This window comes from Trachypithecus francoisi, unplaced genomic scaffold (genome assembly GCF_009764315.1).
Source record: "Trachypithecus francoisi isolate TF-2019V2 unplaced genomic scaffold, Tfra_2.0 Lachesis_group17, whole genome shotgun sequence".
NCBI lineage: Eukaryota > Metazoa > Chordata > Mammalia > Primates > Cercopithecidae > Trachypithecus > Trachypithecus francoisi.
The window spans coordinates 86,802,637-86,816,028 of NW_022681462.1; the positions used below are offsets into that span (position 1 = coordinate 86,802,637).

The window sequence follows — 13,392 nt, forward strand, 5'->3', positions numbered from 1 at the left end:
CCTTAATGCCAAATCTAAATAACCAATTACCTACAAGGTGCTTTCACTTGTAGTATACCTCAGATACCTAAACATGTATTAGTTAAATACAACTAATTAAATCATCTTCCTGCCTAAAACATTTATTCCTCTTCTTATGTTCCCTACTCAGAGAATCAAGCCATTTTCCACCCAGACTATCCATTATCTACCTAGTCACCTAAGCTAGAAACCTGGGTAATACTCTCAAGTTGTACTTTTCCCTCATTGCCAGAAAGGAATTAATTCACCAAATTCTGTCATTTCTGAATTCAATCCTCAATTCTTTCAAACCCATTTACTTCTTCAAATCATTATCCTACTTTCTACCATGACCACTACCCCAGATTACTAGACTACAGGAACATCCAGTCTCCCTAATGCCAGCCTTGCTTACCCCAAATTCATTAACTATATCATAGCCAGAGTGATCTACCCAAAACACAAAATCATGAAACTAGGCAATTTCAACAATAGCCCATTGTTCATCATGGTTTATGAAGCCTTGCCCCTTATAACCTTCTCAGCCCCATTTCTTACCTGTTACATATTCCAGTAACACTGAAATGAAAATACGTGACTAAGAACCACATGTGGCTAGGGTTCTTAGGTTTCAAAACATATACCTTGAAACATTAATACTGTCATATCTGAATTTTTTAGTTCTACTATGTGCTGCTTTAGAAACAAGAAAAAAGCTTAAAAAAAAAGAAAACTTCTAGAAAAACATTTACAAAACTTACTGATTTATCAATGTTCATTGGATCAACATCAGCCAAGCTTGCACCCACTTTTACTCGTTCTCGGAGAATACCGCTAGCTAAGTCCTCTGCTCTGAAGTTCATAGGCAAACACCTGAAATTTATAAAAGTGCAAGTGAAGTTGCATTAAAAGTTTCACATTTTTAACGTTAAAATAAGTTTACATTCTTTGATGTCTTCATCTTTCTCCTTTTTCTCATAACCCAGAAAATAATATCAAAGAATTTCATTCTTTTACTCTACTTTTCTTACATTCTTGTCAAAGGCCAAAAATTAAGTTACTCACTAGATAAAGCAAACAAGATTGTTAATCTATTTGCCCAAAGAGCCCAATCTATTCCATTTTAGGAAAATATCTTAACATAACTGATTATCCCATGTCATACAACTATAAAAATAAACCTGTATGTACTATAATATATGGGATTAAAATAAAATCAAGCTATTGACTGACTGAGACAAGGTCTCACTCTGTTGCCCAGCATGGAGTGCAGTGGTGCAATCATAGCTCACTACAGCCTCAACCTCCTGGGCTCAAGTGATCCTCCCACCCCAGCCTTCCAAATAGCTGAACTACAGACAGGCACCACTACACCTGGCTGATTTTTTATACAGACAAGGTCTCACTATGTTGCCTAGGCTGGTCTCAAATTCCTAGGCTCAGCCTCCTAAAATGCTGGGATTACAGGCATAAGCGACCAGCCCAACCTTTATTATAATATTTAAATCTATCCTCAGATATTACATGAATATGTCTACTCAGTTACATGATTGAAAAAACTGTCTTTCCCTTTTGTTCAAAAAAAAAAACCAATTAGCGATCACATCTTGAATACTAAGCTTCATCTTTTGTGTAACTACCTTAAGAGAGATCTCTATATTACATTATTTAACACATTATTTAATATATTACATTATTTAATTTCCATAAATGAATATACTCAACTTCCTCTTTTAACCTTGGGTAAACACCAAACAATGGCATTAACAGGCTCAAAAAAGTCTAGCATCTATAATGAATGTAACTTCATTGATATTTCTGAATCCTAATTTATAAAAATATATTATCAAAGGAGATTATCAGAACAGTTCGGATTAAATAAGCATAAATTCTTTTATTTAAACTTGTATTTTTCTCATTTTCTTTCCATCATTCACATGAGAAATTCTTTTTTAGTATACAATCTAATCAATCCAAACTTGTTTCCAAGACCTGCTAACGGAAAACTTGGTATTTCTACAATAAATAATAATTTGACACTTTAGTTATTTACTCCTCCAATGAAAATTCTTTGAGGTTTTAGTGAGCCCAACAGTGATCAGTTAGTTACCCTAGTTAGGCAAAGATCACCATAGGCACTTGTTCAACCAACAACAAAAACAAAATAAATTTTTCCAATAAAAATCCAAGGTCTCCTGAGATAATTCTATTAGAAACCATGTCTTAACCTGACTGCTATAATACTGTAATCATTATAAGTACCTAAAATCAACCCCATTAAATGGATTTAGATTAGAGAGGAGGTACAGAGGAAAAGATAGATACTGCCATATAGGTTGGCCTGTTTCCCTTAGCTCTCCTTACTTTCCCTCTCCACAAATTATTTTATCATAAGTACTTTCAGACTAAGTAATTTCAGACTAAATTTCCCAAGGTTAGATTTCTATTGGAAGAAAAACTAACTGGAAACCAAGTCAATGTCTTAATCTAGTCTAAAATATGTGTTGAATATCAATGTTAGCAAAATGCCAATAGAGATAAGAAAATCATTCAAAAAAAGCTTATTTTTCCTTTTTTCTACCATGGAAAAAAATTTTACTAACCTATTTCTTGCTCTTGCCATGCTCTTTGATTTCCTTCTTTCAAAGCGTTCCTCATCAGAAGAAGTTGTGTCACTACTATGAATGGCATGCTTCTTTCTCCTATTTAAAGAGAGTAAAATCCTTAAAACCATTATAATAGCAAACAACTTTTTAAAACACACTGTAATAGCTCAGAGGAAATTCAATCAGCAAATATTTATTAAGATTTGTACCCTCATACAGTTTACATGAAGTATAAGTTCTTCATGTAGCAATTACATGAAGCAATAAGTTCTGCAGGAAAAAAAAAAAAAAAGGCCTGCAATCCCAGGACTTTGGGCAGTCGAGGTGGGCAGATCATGAGTTCAGGAGTTCAAGACCAGCCTGGCCAACATGGTGAAACCCCATCTCTACTAAAAACACAAAAATTAGCCAGGCGCGGGGTAGGCACCCGTAATCCCAGCTACTCGGGAGGCTGAGGAAGGAGAATCGCTTGAACCGGGGAGGCGGAGGTTGCAGTGAGCTGAGATTGCACCACTGCACTCCAGCCTGGGTGACAGAGCAAGACTCCTTCTCGGGGGGGAAAAAAAAAAAAAAGGAGAATAGGAAGCCTAAAATTTTTTAAAAAGATTAAATCAGGAAGAGAGTCAGTAACCAACTTTTTTTTTTTTTTGAGACAGTGTCTCACTCCAGGGTTCACTACAGCCTCAACCTCCAGGGCTCAAGTGATCCTCCCACCTCAAACCCCTGAGTAAATGGGACTAAAGGCATCCGCCACCACACTGGCTAGTTTTTGTACTTTTTGTAAAGAGGGGGTTTTACTATGTTGCCCAAGGTGGTCTCAAACTCCTGAGCTCAAGTGATCTACCTGCCTTGGACTCCCAAAGTGCTGGGGTTACAGACATGAGCCACTGCACAGGGCCAGCAACCAATTTAAATTACAGCCAAATTTAGTGACTATCTGTCACTGTTTGATAAATAACATTAGACTCTCAGAAAGAAAAAAAAGTTTATCTTTTCTTTTCTTAATTTTATCTTTCCCAAGTAGTCACAGTCCAGACATTTAAAGAACAAAAGAAAAATAATACACCGGATTACAGAGGACAAGGGCTTTAACTTTCCACTTAAGATAGTTCCATCCTGTTTGAACTTCTTATAACATACATAAAATATTTTGAAGAAAAAAGTAGTTTATAACCAGGACTACTATGGAGAGATTAGGTAATATGCCAGGCTAAAGTCATCACAAAGGAGAAATAATACTTACTGAATGCCAGATTATTAGTATAACTCATGACATCTCTAAGAAACCTAAAAAAATACTATAATAAAACCACAACAAAACTATGTGCTCACAAAGTGTTCCAACTGAGTTCATCATATCCAAATCAAATGCTTCAACCACTTCTCTTAAACTGTATATTCAGTTAGCAGTTCCACTAACCAGTAATTTATTAAAAAAAAAAAAAAAAACCCTCAAAAATCATCCTAAATCCCTTTTTGCCCACTACATAATCATTGCCATTGAGTCCTAGCCACACTCCCTGTAAATGTCCTTCATCCTGTCTTTTTCTCCATCCCTACCTAGGTTTCACTTACCACCTGCCTAGCCATTTAATCACCCTCAGCTCTGCTTTACTGAAAAAAAAAAAAACATTTGCCATGATCTTACCTCAGATCTTGTTACCGCATGAACTGCTCTCCACCTCTGCAATTTTAAAATGTTATGGCCTACTTTCTGAACATAACCTCCTAACATACCAACTTTCAACTCATCAAGGCCTACTATACCTGAGCACCTACTGACTCAGAGTCAACTCCCTTCGAAGCTTAATTAATTTTCTGTCAAGACTCACAGGAAAAGCTATTACTTCAGTTTTTAATCTTCCTACCTGACTCTGTCTCCTTTTCCTTCCATTATACTTGCTAAATTTCAACTCTGTACCAATCCAAGTAATAAAAGTAGAATGCTGAACAGACTAATGAAAATCCACACAACCAGCGAGGCGTGGTGGCTCATGCCTGTAATCCCAGCACTTTGGGAGGCCGAGGCGGGCAGATCACAAGGTCAGGAGATCGAGATCATCCTGGCTAACATGGTGAAACCCCGTCTCTACTAAAAATACAAAAAATTAGCCAGGTGTGGTGGTGGGCACCTGTAGTCCCAGCTACTCGGGAGGCTGAGGCAGGAGAATGGTGTGAACCCAGCAGGCAGAGGTTGCAGCAAGCCGAGATCGTGCCACCGCACTCCAGCCCGGGCAACAGTGCAAGACTCTGTCTCAAAAAAAAATCCACACAACCATACAAGCTGGAATCATTGTCAGTAATTTACTTCAAGCACAAATAGCCTTCAAAGATGTCCCAAAATCTGTGCATCAGTACTCCACTACAATGCCCACATGTCCCATTAGCGACCCAGATTTTCTCAACTTCTCCTTAAGATGTTTAACCCACCTCCTGCTCCTTCTCTAATAATCGGAATCCTTTCATTACCTTCTGCATCCATTTTTTGTGGGGTAAGAGGAAAATTTTTTTTGTTTTTGCTTTCTTTTTTTTTGAGACGGAATCTCGCGTTGTCGCCCAGGCTGGGTGGAGGGCAATGGCGCGATCTCGGCTCACTGCCAACCACCATCTCCCGGGTTCACATAATTCTCTTGCCTCAATTTCCCAAGTAGCTGGGATTACAGGCACACACCACCATGCCCAGCTAATTTTTACATTTTTAGTAGAGACAGGGTTTCACTATGTTGGCCAGACTGGTCTCCAACTCCTGACCTCATGATTCGCCTATCTTAGCCTCCCAAATTGCTGGGATTACAGGCATGAGCCACTGTGCCCAGCCTGTTTCTGTTTTCTTGTTTTTAGATGGAAGGTCTCACTCTTGTCACCCAGGCTGGAGAGTAGTGGCATGATCATAGCTAACAGCAGGGAGCCACAGCATCCATGGCTTTACGCACAGTCTCTTCATCCCCCAGGAACTGCATGCACCTGATGGTCTTCAAGTTCTTGTCAAATTCACAGACAATGGGAATACCAGTCGGCAGGTTCAGCTCCATGACAGCCTCTTCAGAGAGACCCTCCAAATGTTTCACAATGCCCTGGAGGCTGTTGCCATGGGCCACAATCAGTACCTTTTCCCCTAAGGAGGGGAACTATTTCTTCATTCCAAAAGGGCAGAGCTCTGGCTTCGAGAGTCCTTCAGACTCTTTTTTTTTTTTTTTTTTTGAGGCGGAGTCTCGCTCTGTCGCCCGGACTGGAGTGCAGTGGCCAGATCTCAGCTCACTGCAAGCTCCGCCTCCCGGGTTTATGCCATTCTCCTGCCTCAGCCTCCCAAGTAGCTGGGACTACAGGCGCCCGCCACCTCGCCTGGCTAGTTTTTGTATTTTTAGTAGAGACGGGGTTTCACCGTGTTAGCCAGGATGGTCTCGATCTCCTGACCTAGTGATCCGCCCGTCTCGGCCTCCCAAAGTGCTGGGATTACAGGCTTGAGCCACCGCGCCCGGCCGAGAGTCCTTCAGACTCTCACAGGAGGGTAGCTGATCCTCTCTGAGGTCTGCGATCCTTACTAATGTTGCTGTAGAAAGGATGGTCAGGCTCCACTGGAGGTGGTGGAATATCATAGGAGAGCCTCCAGATCTTCACCTGGGCCTCACCATGCTTTGCAGCAGTTTCTGCTTTATTGAGACCAATCAGACCCCCATAGTGCCGCTCATTGAGGCACCAAGTCCTCACTACAGGCAACCATATCTGATCAATGGCATCTAGCACTGTCCAGAGGGTCCAGATTGCTCTCTTCTGCACTGAAGTGAAACAGATGTCAAACTCATAGCCAGCATCTCGCAGCGCCTGCCTGCAACTCTTCACCTCCTCGTGGCCCATCGGGCTCATGCTGGCATTGTACCAGCCGCTGAAGCAGTTCTCCAGGTTCCAGGTGCTCTTGCTGGGCCGGATCAGCACCAGTTTGTAGGCGGCCATGGTGGCAGACAAGGGAGGCCCTGCATCAATTTTTGATACTTCCCAATTCTCCAGGAAGATAGTTGCAAAAATTATCTACTTATTCTTTGCAATTTTGGTATTTATCCTCTCCTCTACTTCTTCCTCCCCATCAGGAAAGTTCCCAAGTTTATGTGTGTATTGGGTCTATAATTTACAGAAATGTAATTAATTTGCCAGTAACAGCACAGAAGGAAGTTGGTGGAAGAAAAGTTGTATTCGTCTAAGGAAATGACTTCAGATAGTAAACTGAATGCATAAGAAAAAATAAAGAGAACCAAAAATGGTAAATAAATTTAGAAGTTAACAATACCTATAAACATATACAGTCATCCCTTAGTATCTACAGGGGAATGGTTCCAGGACCCTTGTGAATACCAAAATCCAAGTATGCTTAAGTCCCTTACATAAAAATGGTATAGTGTTTGCACATTGCAAATGGCCTACACACATCCTCCCATACACTTTATTTGAAAATTTATCAAAGACTTAATTTAAGAGTTACCTCTTGTATACTTTAAATCATCTCTAAATTAATTATAATACCTAATACAACACATAGGCTATGTAAATAGTCATCAAGCTGTATTTTTTGTTGTTGTATTGTTGGGGTTTTTCCTCGAATATTTTCGAGGCATGGTTGGTTGCATTCACAGATACAGAACCTGTGGCTAAAAAGGGCCAACTGTACTTGCTAATATTTCTTCTCGTAGCTTCAGTAAAAGCCATTAAATCATATAAAGTAATAATTCCAACAATGTATTGTTAGATCTGTAACACTGTTAAGTGTTATACAAATAACAGTAACACAACAAAAAGAGTTGTATACATAATTTCCCAATAAATAACTGAAAAGCCAAAATTCTAGTTGGGACTGGGCACAGTGGCTCATGCCTGTAATCCCAGCACTTTGGGAGGCTGAGGCAGGCAGATCACTTGAGGTCAGGAGTTCGAGACCAGCCTGGCCAACATGGTGAAACCCCGTATCTACTAAAAATACAAAAATTAGCCAGGCGTGGTGGTGCATGCCTGTAATCCCAGCTACTGGGGAGGCTGAGCCAGGAGAATTGCTTCAACTCAGGAGGCAAGAGGTTGCAGTGAGCTGAGATCACATCACTGCGCTCCAGCCCGGGCAACTGAGTAAGGCTCTGTCTCAAAAAAAAAAAAAAAAAGAAAAAAGAGCTTAATCAAGCCTGTAATCCCAGCACTTTGGGAGGCCAAGACGGGCAGATCACGAGGTCAGGAGATCGAGACCATCCTGGCTAACACGGTGAAACCCCATCTCTACTAAAAATACAAAAACTAGCCAGGCGAGGTGGCGGGCGCCTGTAGTCCCAGCTACTCGGGAGGCTGAGGCAGGAGAATGGCGTAAACCCGGGAGGCGGAGCTTGCAGTGAGCTGAGATCTGGCCACTGCACTCCAGTCCAGGCGACAGAGCGAGACTCCGCCTCAAAAAAAAAAAAAAAAAAAAAAAGAGCTTAAAAGCCAAGGAGTATATATACAAAACTATACAAAATGAACTCAAACCATATACAAAAATTAACTAAGTAAATCAAAGACCTAAACATAAGAGCTAAAATTATAAACTATTAAAGGAAATCACAGGAACAAATCTTCATGATCTCTGAGTTGGCAATGAATTCTTAGATATAACAGTAAAAGCATAAGCACAAAACAAAAAATAGGTAACCTGAATTTCATAAAAATTAAAAGCTTGGCTGGGCACAGTGGCTCAGGCCTGTAATCCCAGCACTTTGGGATCACTTGAGCCCAGGAGTTCAAGACCAGCCTGGGCAAGGTGGCAAAACCCCATCTCTACAAACAATATAAAAATTAGCTGGGCATAGTGGCGTGTGTCTGTAGTCCCAGTTACTTGGGAGGCTGACATGGGAGGATTGTTTGAGTCCAGGAGACTGAGGCTGCAATGAGCCATGATCATGCCACTGCACTCCAGCCTGGGTAAGAGAGCAAGACCCTGTCTCAAAAATAAAAAATAAACTTTTAAAAGTAGAAACCTTCCTTTATTTCTATTTTCTTCTACACGTAAAAGAAAGGATAATTAGGGCCGGGCGCGGTGGCTCATGACTGTAATCCCAGCACTTTGGGAGGCCAAGGCGGGCAGATCACAAGGTCAGGAGATCAAGACCATCCTGGCTAACACAGTAAAACCCCATCTCTACTAAAAATACGAAAAATTAGCCAGGTGTGGTGGCGGGTGCCTGTAGTCCCAGCTACTTGGGAGGCTGAGGCAGGAGAATGGCATGAATCCAGGAGGCAGAGCTTGCAGTGACCTGAGATTGCGCCACTGCACTCCAGCCTGGGCGACCTGAAATCCCAGCTACTCGGGAGGCTAAGACAGCAGAATTGGTTGAACCCAGGAGAAGAGGTTGCAGGGAGCCGAGATTGCGCCACTGCCCTCCAGCCTCCAGTCTGGGCGACAAAGCAAGACTCCACTTCAAAAAAAAAAAAAAAAGTAGAAAGCTTCCTTTGTACCTACATGTAAAAGAAAGGATAATTAGGGGGGAAAAATAAAAGATTAACTCGAATCAATGCTTTAAATGAAAGCAATATGGGTAGCTTAGATTCAACTCTGCTAAGAGACCAAAGAGCTGTGTAGCTTCAGTGAACATAATTGTTAAAACAAGAAATATTCCAGGCAAACTGTGAATCAGGAAGATAACAGTGGCATGTGCAACTACTAGTCACTAATTAAAGAAAAAAGACACAATTAGTCTCTCATTGACAAATGCAAATGTTTCCTTTCAAAACAAACCTTACCTAATATGGCTTCTTCTTGCTGGAGATCTATGAATATCAAACAGCGTGTTTTCCCTCTTTTTTTGATGAGCTGGTACTAAAAGGGAAGAAAAGGATATAAAGAAATAATAAATTGATAAATTAATGTATTAAAGGAGTAGAAATGACTTCAGCTCACTTTTTTGTTGTTGTTTTTTGACACAGAGTCTCGCTCTACAGTGGCGTGATCTCTCGTTCACTGCAACCTCCCCCTCCTAGGTTCAAGCAATTCTCCTACCTCAGCCTCCCAAGCAGCTGACACTACAGGTACGTGCCACCACACCCAGCTAATTTTTGTATTTTTAGTAGAGACAGGTTTTCACCATGTTGGCCAGGATGGTCACGATCTCCTGACCTCGTGATCTGCCCACTTTAGCCTCCCAAAGTGCTGGGATTACAGGATAAGCCACCGCACGTAGCCCTGTTAATTTTTTTTTTTTTGATATGGAGTCTCACTCTGTCTCCCAGATTGGAATGCAGTGGCGCGATCTCAGCTCACTGCAACCTCTGCCTCACAGGTCCAAGCGATTCTCCTGCCTCAGCCTCCTGAGTAGCTGGGATTACAGGCACCCGCAGTCATGCCCGACTAATTTTTGTATTTTTACTAGAAACGGGGTTTCACCATGTGGGCCAGGATGGTCTCAAACTCCTGACCTCATGATCTGCCCACTTAGGCCTCCCAAATTGCTGGGATTACAGGTGTGAGCCACTGTGCCTGGCCCCTGTTAACTTTTTAAATAAAACCTAGTCATGTGTCTTCAAGTACCAAATGCTATCTAGAAGCAAAACAAAAATAAAAATTTTGTGGCAATACTATGAAGTTGCAAATAAACATTCTAAACAGATGTTAACTTAATCTTTGTGACTATGAGTTACACAAAGATTTCTTAGACACATGATCCATTTTTTAAAATGTAGCTGGGTGCGGAGACTCACACCTGTAATCCTAGCACTTTGGGAGGCTGAGGCGGGTGGATCACCTGAGGTGGGGAGTTCAAGACCAGCCTGACCAACATGGAGAAACCCGGTCTCTACTTAAAATACAAAATTAGCTGGGTGTGGTGGCGCATGCCTGTAACCCCAGCTACTTGGGAGGCTGACGCAGAAGAATCGCTTGAACCTGGGAGGCAGAGGTTGCAGTGAGCCAATATCGCGCCATTGAACTCCAGCCTGGGCAACAAGAGCGAAACTCCATCTCAAAAAAAAAAAAAAAGAAAGAAAGAAAGAAAAAAAGAAATTTAGCACAATCCATTTAAGAAACGATTCATTAAAAAAAAAAATTGTTATAGGCTGGGCACAGTCCCGGGCCTTTGAAAGGCCAAGTCAGAGCATTGCTTTGAGCCCAGGAGTTCCAGACCAGTCTGGGCAACACAGTAAGAACTCAACTCTAGTAGGCCGGGCGCGGTGGCTCAAGCTTGTAATCCCAGCACTTTGGGAGGCCGAGATGGACGGATCACGAGGTCAGGAGATCGAGACCATCCTGGCTAACACGGTGAAACCCCGTCTCTACTAAAAAATACAAAAAACTAGCCGGACGAGGTGGCGGGCACCTGTAGTCCAGCTATTCGGGAGGCTGAGGCAGGAGAACGGCGGGAACCCGGGAGGCGGAGCTTGCAGTGAGCTGAGATCCGGCCACTGCACTCCAGCCTGGGCGACAGAGCGAGACTCCATCTCAAAAAAAAAAAACCCAACTCTAGTTCGAGGCATGGCGGATCACTTAAGGTCAGAAGTTTGAGACCAGCCTGACCAACATGGTGAAACCTCGTCTCTCTAAAAAATATATATATACAAAAATTAGCCAGGCATGTAGCATGCGCCTGTAATCCCAGCTACTCAAGAGGGTAAGGCAGGAGAATCACCTGATTCCGGGAGGCAGAGGTTGCAGTGAGCTGAGATCACGCCACTGCACTCCAGCCTAGGTGACAGAGTAAGACTTTGTCACAAAAAAAGGAAGGAAGGAAGGAAGGAAGGAAGAAGGAAGGAAGGAAGGAAGGAAGGAAGGGAGGGAGGGAGGGGAGGGAAGGAGGGAGGGAGGGAGGGAGGGAGGGAGGGGAGGGAGGGGAAAGGGAGAGAGAAAAAGAGAAAAGAAATAAGGGGTTGGGGGAGAGAGGGAAGAAGGGAAGGAGGGAGGGAAGGGCCGGGTGTGGTAGCTCACAACTTGTAATCCCAGCACTTTGGGAGGCTAAGGCAGGTGGATCAAGAGGTCAGGAGGTCAAGACCAGCCTGGCCAAGATAGTGAAACCCCGTCTCTAATAAAAATACAAAAATTAGCCAGGCACGGTGGCAGATGCCTGTAATCCCAGCTACTCAGGAGGCTGAGACAGGAGAATCACTTGAACCAGGGCAGCAGAAGCTGCAATAAGCCAAGAGCACCACTGCACTCCAGCTTGGGCGACAGAGTGAGACTATCTCAAAAAAAAAAAAAAAAAAAGAGAGAGAGACAGAAAAATAAAAGAAAAAAAGAAATTTAGCACAATCCATTTAAGAAACGATTCATTAAAAAAAAAAATTGTTATAGGCTGGGCACAGTCCCGGGCCTTTGAAAGGCCAAGTCAGAGCATTGCTTTGAGCCCAGGAGTTCCAGACCAGTCTGGGCAACACAGTAAGAACTCAACTCTAGTAGGCCGGGCGCGGTGGCTCAAGCTTGTAATCCCAGCACTTTGGGAGGCCGAGATGGACGGATCACGAGGTCAGGAGATCGAGACCATCCTGGCTAACACGGTGAAACCCCGTCTCTACTAAAAAATACAAAAAACTAGCCGGACGAGGTGGCGGGCACCTGTAGTCCCAGCTATTCGGGAGGCTGAGGCAGGAGAACGGCGGGAACCCGGGAGGCGGAGCTTGCAGTGAGCTGAGATCCGGCCACTGCACTCCAGCCTGGGCGACAGAGCGAGACTCCATCTCAAAAAAAAAAAAACCCAACTCTAGTTCGAGGCATGGCGGATCACTTAAGGTCAGAAGTTTGAGACCAGCCTGACCAACATGGTGAAACCTCGTCTCTCTAAAAAATATATATATACAAAAATTAGCCAGGCATGTAGCATGCGCCTGTAATCCCAGCTACTCAAGAGGGTAAGGCAGGAGAATCACCTGATTCCGGGAGGCAGAGGTTGCAGTGAGCTGAGATCACGCCACTGCACTCCAGCCTAGGTGACAGAGTAAGACTTTGTCACAAAAAAAGGAAGGAAGGAAGGAAGGAAGGAAAGAAGGAAGGAAGGAAGGAAGGAAGGAGGGAGGGGAGGGAGGGAGGGAGGGGAGGGGAGGGAGGGAGGGAGGGAGGGAGGGGAGGGAGGGGAAAGGGAGAGAGAAAAAGAGAAAAGAAATAAGGGGTTGGGGGAGAGAGGGAAGAAGGGAAGGAGGGAGGGGAGGGAGGGAGGGAGGGGAGGGGAGGGAAGGGCGGGTGTGGTAGCTCACAACTTGTAATCCCAGCACTTTGGGAGGCTAAGGCAGGTGGATCAAGAGGTCAGGAGGTCAAGACCAGCCTGGCCAAGATAGTGAAACCCCGTCTCTAATAAAAATACAAAAATTAGCCAGGCACGGTGGCAGATGCCTGTAATCCCAGCTACTCAGGAGGCTGAGACAGGAGAATCACTTGAACCAGGGCAGCAGAAGCTGCAATAAGCCAAGAGCACCACTGCACTCCAGCTTGGGCGACAGAGTGAGACTATCTCAAAAAAAAAAAAAAAAAAAAAAGAGAGAGAGACAGAAAAATAAAAGAAAAAAAGAACCCAACTCTACAAAAATATTTTTTTAAATTAGCCAAGCATGGTGACATGTACCTCAGCAGGCTGAAGTAGGAGAAGGCTGCAGTGAGCCATGTTTGTGCCCCTGCACTCCAGCCTGGATGACCCTATCTCGAAAAAAAAAAAAAAAAAAAAAAGCAAAAAGTATAAATTGGAGTTCATTAAAAATTACAAATGGGCCAGGCATGGTGGCTCACACCTGTAATCCCAGCATTTTAGGAAGCCAACACGGGTGGACCACCTAAGGTCAGGAGTTCGAGACCAGCCTGGCCAACATG

General features: G+C 43.2%; 1 protein-coding gene and 1 pseudogene across 3 annotated transcripts in view; both read right to left on the reverse strand.

Annotated features, from left to right (window-relative positions):
* Window positions 1-13,392, reverse strand: part of ATAD2B (ATPase family AAA domain containing 2B) — a 230,279-nt gene that overhangs the window by 171,120 nt on the left and 45,767 nt on the right. For all 3 annotated transcript variants that reach the window (XR_004428482.1, XM_033176396.1, XM_033176395.1), the window contains exons 8-10: window positions 9,354-9,429; window positions 2,604-2,702; window positions 762-873 (exon numbers count right to left, since the gene is read on the reverse strand). Coding sequence is in view for 2 of the 3 variants with exons in the window: in XM_033176396.1 (XP_033032287.1) it covers window positions 762-873; window positions 2,604-2,702; window positions 9,354-9,429 (287 nt within the window). In the remaining variant the exon portion in view is untranslated. The remainder of the gene's footprint in view (window positions 1-761; window positions 874-2,603; window positions 2,703-9,353; window positions 9,430-13,392) is intronic.
* LOC117062644 lies at window positions 5,428-7,508 on the reverse strand (annotated as a pseudogene).